We start from the raw sequence: 12,412 nt of genomic DNA on the forward strand, positions 1-12,412 counted from the left end.
ACACATGACTAACTCTAGCCCCTTTGTGGTTGTCTCAACAGGTCATATGTGCTTTCAGAAAATAGAAAGATAAAAGGAGAAGACGAGAAGGAAAAATACGAAAGAAAAAGACGAGGAGAACAAGGAACAAGAATAAAAAGGAAGAGAGAGTGAAAGAAGAATAGAGAAGAGAACGCTACTACTCCCCCTACCTTGTCTGCCTCCTTATCCTCCTCCCGGGACCACTGGATGCCGTTGTTTCCTGTGACGACGATGGTGACCTCTCCTTCCAAGGACTCAGTGACACGGAAGCACTCTGAGTAGAAGGCTGGGTGCAGCGTCTCCAGGTTCACCAGGTATTTGAGCTTGAGGTCACGAGCCGTGGCTTTACACTGGCTGAACTGCTGGATGAACTTCCTGAAGCGATGGCGGATCCTCTTCCGGGTCACAAAGTGGTACTCTTGGATATGGGCACGTATGTCCTTGGGCAGGAACGACTTATAGCTAGGGAGCGAAGGTGAAAGAATTGGTTTAGTTACAATTGGGTCCATTACATACAAGTATCAATAGCAGCAAAGAGCTGAATTATGTGATACAACAAACACAATACAGATTTTAAGAACATGGGCTGGGGTGGATTGGAGTGAGGCGGGGTGGATTGGAGTGAGTGGATTGGAGTGAGGCGGGGATGGAGTGGAGTGAGGCGGGGGTGGAGTGGAGTGAGGCGGGGGTGGAGTGGAGTGAGGCGGGGGTGGAGTGGAGTGAGGCGGGGGTGGAGTGGAGTGAGGCGGGAGTGGAGTGGAGTGAGGCGGGAGTGGAGTGGAGTGAGGCGGGAGTGGATTGGAGTGAGGCAGGGATGGAGTGGAGTGAGGCGGGGATGGAGTGGAGTGAGGTGGGGGTGGAGTGGAGTGAGGCGGGGGTGGAGTGGAGTGAGGCGGGGGTGGAGTGGAGTGAGGCGGGGGTGGAGTGGAGTGAGGCGGGGGTGGAGTGGAGTGAGGCGGGGTGGATTGGAGTGAGGCGGGGGTGGAGTGGAGTGAGGCGGGGGTGGAGTGGAGTGAGGCGGGGTGGATTGGAGTGAGGCGGGGTGGATTGGAGTGAGTGGATTGGAGTGAGTGGATTGGAGTGAGGCGGGGATGGAGTGGAGTGAGGCGGGGGTGGAGTGGAGTGAGGCGGGGGTGGAGTGGAGTGAGGCGGGGGTGGAGTGGAGTGAGGCGGGGGTGGAGTGGAGTGAGGCGGGGGTGGAGTGGAGTGGAGTGAGGCGGGAGTGGAGTGGAGTGAGGCAGGGATGGAGTGGAGTGAGGCGGGGATGGAGTGGAGTGAGGTGGGGATGGAGTGGAGTGAGGTGGGGGTGGAGTGGAGTGAGGCGGGGGTGGAGTGGAGTGAGGCGGGGGTGGAGTGGAGTGAGGCGGGGGTGGAGTGGAGTGAGGTGGGGGTGGAGTGGAGTGAGGCGGGGGTGGAGTGGAGTGAGGTGATTTGTTTAACACATTTTTGGTTACTACATGATTCCATGTGTTATTTCATAGTTGTGATGTCTTCACTGTTATTCTCGAATGTAGAAAATAGTAAAATAAAGAAAAACCCTTGAATGAGTAGGTCTGTCTAAAACTTTGGACCGGTACTGTATACATATCAGATATTCTTTCCCACTACAATATCATATGCCAAAACATAATTTGTATTGAACCCCGATTGTGACGTGTATGAACAGTACAACTCAGAGGTTGAAGGGGATCTAGGGATGATTAGGTGGCCAGGAAAGTGGCAGGTTCGGATTTTAGACAGGACACCGCCCAGGGTTAACCTCTCTTCTTTAGTGACCGCAGAGAAGGCTCTGCATTCCACCTGGTTTGACCGTTGTGTACACATTGCTCTGTGATCAAACGGTTTTCAGCTCTGACAGTTTCTTCTCGGTTCAACATGCGCCATCTTCCTCCTACCAGCCTACTCACCTGGTGTCGTTATAGATGTCCACAGGGGACTGGCTACTCTCCTTAGCCATCCTCATCATGTCCAACACAGCCATGCCAAGACACTCCTCCTGGGTCTCATGGTCCACTGGGATAATCACCCAGCTATGCACAAAGTCACTACGCCACTGAGAGGAGGGAGGGAGGGAGGGAGATGTAGTAGATAGAAGTGTCATAAGGTGAAAACAAACTAGGCAAACGAGCGAGGGAGAGAGTAGAGAGAACGAGAGAGGAGGGTTGGTAACGTTAACATATGACAGACAGCAGCAGCAGACTGGCAGACACAGACACAGCAGACTGGCAGACACAGACACAGCCACAGCAGACTGGCAGACACCCCGAACATATCACATGTCTGTTAAGGCATGAGGCAGTTGGTACACACCCTATCTGTGGCATGCCCCGGTCTCTGGGGCATGCCCCGTTCTCTGTGGCATGCCCCGTTCTCTGTGGCATGCCCCGTTCTCTGTGGCATGCCCCGGTCTCTGGGGCATGCCCCGGTCTCTGGGGCATGCCCCAAATGGCACCCTAAATAGGGTAGTCTAAACAAATCGGACCTTCGGCAACACAGTGACTACGGTCTCAGTTCAATGATGCACCCGTGGAATAGAGGAACGATGTCCCTACATCAATGCCTACATACAGTATAACTGAATCACTACAATAGCAAGATGGAGATCACTGAGGTTATTTTTTTAAACTAGACCTTAGACCCCGTGTTGCCTAGGGTCAGGTGTTCCAGACTCCATATAGTGTTGAAACTACACCTTAGTCCCATTGTTGCCTAGGGTCAGGTGTTCCAGACTCCATATAGTGTTGAAACTACACCTTAGTCCCATTGTTGCCTAGGGTCAGGTGTTCCAGACTCCATATAGTGTTGAAACTAGACCTTAGTCCCATTGTTGCCTAGGGTCAGGTGTTCCAGACTCCATATAGTGTTGAAACTACACCTTAGTCCCATTGTTGCCTAGGGTCAGGTGTTCCAGACTCCATATAGTGTTGAAACTACACCTTAGTCCCATTGTTGCCTAGGGTCAGGTGTTCCAGACTCCATATAGTGTTGAAACTAGACCTTAGTCCCATTGTTGCCTAGGGTCAGGTGTTCCAGACTCCATGTAGTGTTGAAACTAGACCTTAGTCCCATTGTTGCCTAGGGTCAGGTGTTCCAGACTCCATATAGTGTTGAAACTAGACCTTAGTCCCCGTGTTGCCTAGGGTCAGGTGTTCCAGACTCCATATAGTGTTGAAACTAGACCTTAGTCCCAGACTGGTATAAAGTAGTGCACCAGAGCCCTATGGGCCGTGGTCTAAAGTAGTGCACCAGAGCCCTATGGGCCGTGGTCTAAAGTAGTGCACCAAAGCCCTATGGGCCGTGGTCTAAAGTAGTGCACCAGAGCCCTATGGGCCGTGGACTAAAGTAGTGCACTATATTGGGAATAGGGTTCCATTTGGGATGTACACTTTGTCTGTTCATGCTGGCTAAGGAAGAGATCCCCACAGGCAGGGTTACAACCTAACTGGGGAGAAAAGACTGCCTGTGTGTTTGAGGAGATCCATTTAACCAAGGTAGGATGCAGGCACAACCACTTCATTACATAATGATTAGTTATGCTATTTAAGACGTAAGGTGATTTGCAGTTCAGTGATTCCGACTACAATGTTGTCCATCTCAAACACGTACACCCTGCATCTCTGCATCCCTCGTCTTCCTGACTGCCTTTTCTAGCCTGACATGGTACGTGGGATACATGCAGCCATGTTTCCACAAGCTACACCTGAAGTATTACACTCCCTCTTTCATTGTTTTGCTCAACAACTTTCTGTTCTGCACCAAAAGCGATAGGGATCTTAGTGTGTGTGAGCTCTAGAACTATGGCCAGTCCAGTTGAACTTCTATTCTCTCTGTGGATAAACATCAAGTGAAACCACAGGAGACATTGGCCTCGGCTATACAAACAACACGTCAGTAGACATAATGTCTTGAGGAACATAAGCCACATTTCCAAGAATAGAAACTAAAGAAACTAATAGAAACTTTTACATGGAAACAAAGTACCTCAGTTCTCAGAACTGTGGAATAAAGTCAACACCGCTTTCCTCACAGGGCCTCCATTTTTCTATAATACAGACTTAAAGGGGCCATCCACCATTGAAACAATAAACTAAGGGATCCTCCCCCAGCCTCTGTTTTGGTAAAAAGCTGAGGGATGGGCCTGGAGAAATGTAACCACTCTTGAATTAATAAGCAGAGGTATTGATGCAAGGACTGACCATCCAAAATATCAACATTATAGTTATAAGCAGTTGTATACAGTGTTTGTTTACATTTTCAATCTTTACAAATATTGAAGTAAAACAAGCTTGTGTTTCAGGTTCTGATGGGGTATTACAGTTGAACTAAGCTCATAAGGCATTTATAAGTTATACTCTTCAAGAATCAATGGATGTAGCAATTGCGGCTTGCTCTTTAAAAAGACAGCAGGACCTCACATAGTAACTAACGTATACAGGGTAATCTCTCCCACCCAGTGTGTTTTGTGACAATGTGAATGTGAAGATAAAAACTGAAAAGGACACCACAGTCCACACAGACATTCTAAAAACACGGACGTACACACACAAACACACCCTACCAGCCACAGCCTTCACCACTGCCTCTCACCCTCCCAACACCACTTCCCCTTTTCTTCAGCATATGTACGGACACACACACACACGGGTAGATTAGGCAGTTATTTACACCACACAGACTTTACAGCTTCGTTGATTGGTGATTGGTTTATAGAAACCAGTTGCCCAAAATTGATTTTGCTCACCAGCTGGCTCTCTCTCTGTAGCAATTGAGCCAGGGGATGAGGTTACGTAATACCTCAGGTTACTGAAAGGTGGCTTTACAGGTAGGCTATTTTAGGGGAGTCTGTAGCATACATGTCAGACTAGAGCCCACATTTACAAAGCATCTCAGAGTCGTGCTCATTCATTATGATCTTTAAGGCAAAGCTGATCCAAGATCAGCACGCCTGCACTCTTGAATTTCACACTACAAGACTGAGAAAACGTTCCTGGTAAAAAATATAGCCCAAGACTAACCTGAGCGAAGAGGTAGGACATGACGGTATCGTCGAACACCGGGCTGTCCAATCCCTTGTTGACCCCATAGCGGTGGGAACAGGAGCCTCCATACCAGCCAGGGAAGTAGTACCTGGGTGATGTAGAATTTTATTATCAATCTTTTTCATTTTCAATTATTATAATCGGTCTGCAAACCAGAGTGTGTAAAGTTCTGGTTTAAATGAAACAGACAGAATTCCCAGCTCACAATTAGTCAAATAAATGTTTATTCACGAGCGCTCTCCCGTTCACATACAAAGATGTTCCTTTTATAACATTCTTCTAACCTACGCACACACATGCACACTAACATTAGGAGAGCCATCTTCTTCTCTAGAATTTTAGTTTATCACTACCCAGCTGACAGTTCCAGTCCCCCCCCCTCCAAGAAAAAGGAAACCTGGAGGGGTACTTCCTGTACAATCATACGTTCCCAGAGTTATAGCCGGGTCAGTTCAACCATAGTTAAATTGTTTCTAGGTGTTTTCTTAGGCACACACACATTCCTCTCACTCCCAGTCTAACCTAGTCGGACTTACGTTTAATATTTTTAATTACTTCTTATTCATGCTACATAACCTTTAATCCCTAATGGTTAAGTTTCCAGGTAGAATTATTTAATAATTTATCTTAAACCTTATAAATTATTTTATAACGGGGGGGGGGGGGGGGGGGGGACACAGGAAGGGAGAAGAAATAGGAAGAGGAGAGAAGATAAAGAAGAGGACTATATAAAAGACAAGCACATTGTGTCTAATACTACTACCGTACAATGTTACTTTAATTAAACAGCATTGCATATTTCACACTTTAATTCCTTAATATTTTTAGTAGTCAATCTAATTGTTTCCTTTTCAATAGAAAAATAAAATCTAGACCCCTGACCACACGCCACATCCTACCTCACTCTGAAGAGGAGACTGTCATTTGCTGATTGGTCGAGTTTGAGGATGTGATTGGGTGGGAACCACATGCGGTCGCTCTCCCTCATCAGGCCAAACAGGCTGCAGTACAACGGTGACAGGCCTGGGAGACAAGAGAGAACAGAATAATAACAACATTGACACCAAACACATCCATAGGGATAAGCAGAGCCATATGTATCCTTGTGGTTAGTGTGTCAGCCCTGAGATTGGAAGGTTGGGGTTTTGATTCCCCCGTCAAGTCATACCAAAGACTCCAAAATTGGGACCTGATGCCTCTATGCTTGGAAGTTTAGTATTTAAGAGATGGATTAGGGGTAAGGCCCTGCGATAGGCTAGCGTCATGCCCAGGGGGTGTCTCACCCTACAGAAATGTGAGGCAGAGCAATGGACATTAGACTGGTGGAAATCTGTCCTTTTGTCCAAATTTTAGATTTTTGGTTACAACCACTATCTATGTGAGATGCAGAGTAGGTGAACAGATGATCTTTGCAAGTGTACTTCCCATCGTGAAGCATGGAGGAGGAGGTGTGATGGTGCTTTGCTGGCAAGGCACACTTAACCAGCATGGCTACCACAGCATTCTTCAGCAATACGCAATCCCATCTGGTTTGCGCTCAGTGGGACTATCATTTGTTTTTCAACCGGACAACGGCCTCCACAAACCCCTGACCTCAACCCAATTGAGATGAGTTGGACCGCTGAGTGAAGGAAAAGCAGCCAACAAGTGCTTAGCATATGTGGGAACTCCTTCAAGACTGTTGGAAAAGCATTCCTCATCATGACCTTTAAGGCAAAGCCAATCCTAGATCAGCACTCCTACTCATGCACAAACACACAGGTGGTTATGGTCAACTGGTCCCTGTAAGAGGGTTGGGGTTGTGAGGGTTTAGAGTTTAGGATTTTAAGCTTGAGGCGAGACATTTCAGTGGATAGTATTGGGTCTCAGTCAGCTGTGCTCTAGTCTGGAATCTTGGAGTGAAATCTGCTGTGCTCTGGGTCTGGGTTCTGGAAGTGAAATCAGCCTTAGCTGTGCTCTGGTCTGGGCTCTGGGAGTGAAATCACTCTCAGCTGTGTTGTCTGGTCTGGGCTCTGGGAGTGAAATCACTCTCAGCTGTGTTGTCTGGTCTGGGCTCTGGGAGTGAAATCACTCTCAGCTGTGTTGTCTGGTCTGGGCTCTGGGAGTGAAATCACTCTCAGCTGTGTTGTCTGGTCTGGGCTCTGGGAGTGAAATCACTCTCAGCTGTGTTGTCTGGTCTGAGCTCTGGGAGTGAAATCACTCTCAGCTGTGTTGTCTGGTCTGGGCTCTGGGAGTAAAATCTGATTAACTGGCCAAAAGGCACCTACTGTATGAAATGGCACTCTTCTCAGCATGGAAATAACGTTGTAAAGAGCATTAAACACACTAGCCATTTCAACAGCTTTAAAGTTATAAATATATGTATGTTTTTCCCACGTATGTAGGCCTATAGCTTCGGGCTGCAATGTGTCCACAGGGGCAGCAGGTAGCCTAGTGGTTAGAGCATTGGGCCAGTAACCAAAAGGTTGGTGGCTCGAATCCCAGAGCTGACAAGGTGAAAATCTGTCGTTCTGCCCATGAACAAGGCAGGTATCCAACTGTTCCTAGGCCGTCATTGCAAATAAGAATTTATTCTTAACTAACTTGCCTGGTTAAATACAAACATTTAAAATGTATGTATTTACACTACCCTTGAAAAGTTTGGGGTCACTTAGAAATGTCCTTGTTTTCCATGAAAACATATGTGAAATTAGTTGCAAAATGAATAGGAAATAGAGTCAATGATTTTTAATTGAAATATTAACTGTGTCCTTTCGTCAAAGAATCCTTCATTTGCAGCAACTACAGCCTTGCAGACTTTGGCATTTTAGTTGTCAATTTGTTGAGGTAATCTGAAGAGATTTCACCCCATGCTTCCTGAAGCACCTCCCACAAGTTGGATTGGCACTTCTTAGGTACCATACAGTCAAGCTGCTCCCACAACCGCTCAATAGGGTTGAGATCCAGTGACTGTGCTGGTCACTCCATTATAGACAGAATACCAGCTGACTGCTTCTTCCCTAAATAGTTATTGCATAGTTTGGAGTTGTTCTTTGGGTAATTGTTTTTTCTGCGTCTCACGAATGTTCCTTCTGGTCCAAACACCTCAAACTTAGATTTGTCTGTCCATAACACTTTTTTCCAATCTTCTTCTATCCAGTGTCTCTGTTCTTGCCCATCTTAATCTTTTATTTTAATTAGCCAGTCTGAGATATGGCTTTTTCTTTGCAACTCTGCCTAGAAGGCCAGCATCCCGGAGTCGCCTCTTCACTGTTGACATTGAGACTGGTGTTTTGCGGGTACTATTTAATGAAGCTGCCAGTTGAGAAGTTGTGAGGAGTCTCTCAAACTAGACATTAATGTACTTGCTCAGGTGTGGACCGGGGCCTCCCACTCCTCTTTCTATTCTGGTTAGAGCTGGTTTGCACTGTTCTGTGAAGGGAGTAGCACACAGCGTTGTACAAGATCTTCAGTTTCTTGGCAATTTCTCACATGGAATAGCCTTCATTTTTCATAACAAGAATAGACTGACGAGTTTCAGAAGAAAGTGCTTTGTTTCTGGCCATTTTGAGCCTGTAATCGAGCCCACAAATGCTGATGCTCCAGATACTCAACTCGTCTAAAGGCTAGTTGTATTGCTTCTTTAATCAGCACAACAGTTTTAAGCTGTGCTAACATAATTGCAAAAGGGTTTCTAATGATCAATTAGCCTTTTAAAATGATAAACTTGGAATAGCTAACAACGTGCCATTGGAACACAGGAGAGATGGTTGCTGATAATGGGCCTCTGTTCGCCTATGTAAATATTCCATACATTATTTTTTTTAAATTGGCCGTTTCCAGCTACAATAACCATTTACAACATTAACCATATCTACACTGTATTTCTGATCAATTTGATGTTATTTTAATGGACAAAAAATGTGATTTTCTTTCAAAAACAAGGACATTTATAACTGAACCCAAACTTTTGAAAGGGAGTGTATGCATGCATGCATGTACAGTGGGGCAAAAAAGTATTTAGTCAGCCACCAATTGTGCAAGTTCTCCCACTTAAAAAGATGAGAGGCCTGTAATTTTCATCATAGGTACACTTCAACTATGAGAGACAAAATGAGAAAAAAAAATCCAGAAAATCACATTGTAGGATTTTTAATGAATTTATTTGCAAATTATGGTGGGATATAAGTATTTGGTCACCTACAAACAAGCAAGACTTCTGGCTCTCACAGACCTGGATCTTCTTCTTTAAGAGGCTCATCTGTCCTCCACTCGTTACCTGTATTAATGGCACCTGTTTGAACTTGTTATCAGTATAAAAGACACCTGTCCACAACCTCAAACAGTCACACTCCAAACTCCACTATGGCCAAGACCAAAGAGCTGTCAAAGGACACCAGAAACAAAATTGTAGACCTGCACCAGGCTGGGAAGACTGAATCTGCAATAGGTAAGCAGCTTGGTTTGAAGAAATCAACTGTGGGAGCAATTATTAGGATATGGAAGACATACAAGACCACTGATAATCTCCCTCGATCTGGGGCTCCAAGCAAGATCTCACCCCGTGGGGTCAAAATGATCACAAGAACGGTGAGCAAAAATCCCAGAACCACACGGGGGGACCTAGTGAATGACCTGCAGAGAGCTGGGACCAAAGTAACAAAGCCTACCATCAGTAACACACTACGCCGCCAGGGACTCAAATCCTGCAGTGCCAGACGTGTCCCCCTGCTTAAGCCAGTTCATGTCCAGGCCCGTCTGAAGTTTGCTAGAGAGCATTTGGATGATCCAGAAGAAGATTTGGAGAATGTCATATGGTCAGATGAAACCAAAATATAACTTTTTGGTAAAAATTCAACTCGTCGTGTTTGGAGGACAAAGAATGCTGAGTTGCATCCAAAGAACACCATACCTACTGTGAAGCATGGGGGTGGAAACATCATGCTTTGGGGCTGTTTTTCTGCAAAGGGACCAGGACGACTGATCCGTGTAAAGGAAAGAATGAATGGGTTCATGTATCGTGAGATTTTGAGTGAAAACCTCCTTCCATCAGCAAGGGCATTGAAGATGAAACGTGGCTGGGTCTTTCAGCATGACAATGATCCCAAACACACCGCCCAGGCAACAAAGGAGTGGCTTTGTAAGAAGCATTTCAAGGTCCTGGAGTGGCCTAGCCAGTCTCCAGATCTCAACCCCATAGAAAATCTTTGGAGGGAGTTGAAAGTCTGTGTTGCCCAGCAACAGCCCCAAAGCATAACTGCTCTAGAGGAGATCTGCATGGAGGAATGGGCCAAAATACCAGCAACAGTGTGTGAAAACCTTGTGAAGACTTACAGAAAACGTTTGACCTCTGTCATTGCCAACAAAGGGTATATAACAAAGTATTGAGATAAACTTTTGTTATTGACCAAATACTTATTTTCCACCATAATTTGCAAATAAATTCATTAAAAATCCTACAATGTGACTTTCTGGATTTTTTTTTCTAATTTTGTCTGTCATAGTTGAAGTGTACCTATGATGAAAATTACAGGCCTCTCATCTTTTTTAGTGGGAGAACTTGCACAATTGGTGGCTGACTAAATACTTTTTTGCCCCACTGTATGTATGTATGTATGTATACATCCTTCTGCAGGGAACAATTTTTTTCCAAGTTCTTTTTTTAATCATGGGAGTACTCCTAACATTAAAACATGTCAAATGCCCATCCTTTCATTTTTATTTTGGATTCGCCCATGGATTGATGTTTCAACATTGCCTCAATGAAGAGTTTGGCGTTCGACTAGCCACATGCAGTTACAAGCCTGCTAGAGTTAGCGGCAGGCGGACAAGCAATATCCACCGTTGTAGTACAGATGAAACCTGAGCTGGGAGCTGGACAGTTTTAGAAAACCCTGACTAGATGTAGTTTCAATAATAGTATACCCCTTTGGGCCAAGCCCTCAAAAACAACAACGTATATGAGACGAGGGTGTGACAAACAGTAGATGAGAGAAACCGGAAGTGAGAATAGAGTGCTGTGTGACAAGAGGAAGAGAAGCCTAGGCGAGCGTATTGCATGGTGGAGGTTAGTAAGTTTGCTAGCTAGCCAGCCTCACTTTCTGCCTGTACGGGGAGACTGCGATATGGCAGCCTGGGGGAGCAGAGGAAGAATAGAATACAAGTCATTAGCCATCAAAGAGCTGACTGTCCACATATAAATAAAAGTACTAGATTGAGTGTATCCGTCAAATTTCTGTGGTCTGAGGAGCTTTTCCCATTCTACTAGACCTAATTATATGGTTGTCGCCTTCTCCCTTAGGTGCTCAGAATAACCTCACTGTCTCTCTAAACTTCGTAACATAATAACTCTGACATGGCAACATAATCACTCCAGCATGTCGAGTTACACTGCAGTGTGGAGTAGGTAAACATCAGAAGGTATAGGTGGACAGGGAGTGAGAGGAGTCAATTAAAAATAATCTGAGAGAGCCAGAGACAGAGAGCCAAAGAGAGAGAGACAAAGAGAGCCAAAGAGAGAGAGCCAGAGAGAGAAAAAATGAAAGCGAGAGAGTAAATGAAAGAGAGCGAGAGTGCAAGAGAGAGAGTGCTGCAGGGTGCATATCAGAGACCTTCTGGGGTGTGTTTGAGAGAGATAGAGACATAGAGAACTAAAAATCAACAAGTCAACAGCCTGCTGAGGTCAGTGTATGAACACCCAGGTCAGTGGTAGGCTATATTCAACATAACTACACTACATGACTTTGGCTTTAAGACAAATTCAAGCAAAACTGCTATCAATGCTTTTCCGGGTTGGGACTAAGAATATATTCTCTTTAAACTACATCTCAATGCATATTTACACTTTACAGATTAAACTGACAGATACAGAACAATGTTTACACTTTACAGATTAAACTGACAGATACAGAACAATGTTTACACTTTACAGATTCAACTGACAGATACAGAACAATGTTTACACTTTACAGATTAAACTGACAGATACAGAACAATGTTTACACTTTACAGATTAAACTGACAGATACAGAACAATGTTTACACTTTACAGATTAAACTGACAGATACAGAACAATGTTTACACTTTACAGATTAAACTGACAGATACAGAACAATGTTTACACTTTACAGATTAAACTGACAGATACAGAACAATGTTTACACTTTACAGATTAAACTGACAGATACAGAACAATGTTTACACTTTACAGATTAAACTGACAGATACAGAACAATGTTTACACTTTACAGATTAAACTGACAGATACAGAACAATGTTTACACTTTACAGATTCAACTGACAGGTACAGAACAATGTTTACACTTTACAGATTAAACTGAGATACAGAACAATGTTTACACTTTACAGATTA

At 44.8% G+C, this 12,412-nt stretch overlaps 1 protein-coding gene across 2 annotated transcripts in view; it reads right to left on the reverse strand.

The window, feature by feature from the left end:
• Nucleotides 1-12,412, reverse strand: part of LOC110536972 (tyrosine-protein kinase JAK2) — a 69,838-nt gene that overhangs the window by 22,611 nt on the left and 34,815 nt on the right. For both annotated transcript variants that reach the window (XM_036936927.1, XM_036936928.1), the window contains exons 3-6: nt 5,960-6,083; nt 5,037-5,148; nt 1,929-2,074; nt 192-483 (exon numbers count right to left, since the gene is read on the reverse strand). In XM_036936927.1, the coding sequence (XP_036792822.1) occupies nt 192-483; nt 1,929-2,074; nt 5,037-5,148; nt 5,960-6,083 (674 nt within the window). The remainder of the gene's footprint in view (nt 1-191; nt 484-1,928; nt 2,075-5,036; nt 5,149-5,959; nt 6,084-12,412) is intronic.

The sequence above is a fragment of the Oncorhynchus mykiss genome, chromosome 12, assembly GCF_013265735.2.
Source record: "Oncorhynchus mykiss isolate Arlee chromosome 12, USDA_OmykA_1.1, whole genome shotgun sequence".
In the NCBI taxonomy this organism is placed as follows: domain Eukaryota; kingdom Metazoa; phylum Chordata; class Actinopteri; order Salmoniformes; family Salmonidae; genus Oncorhynchus; species Oncorhynchus mykiss.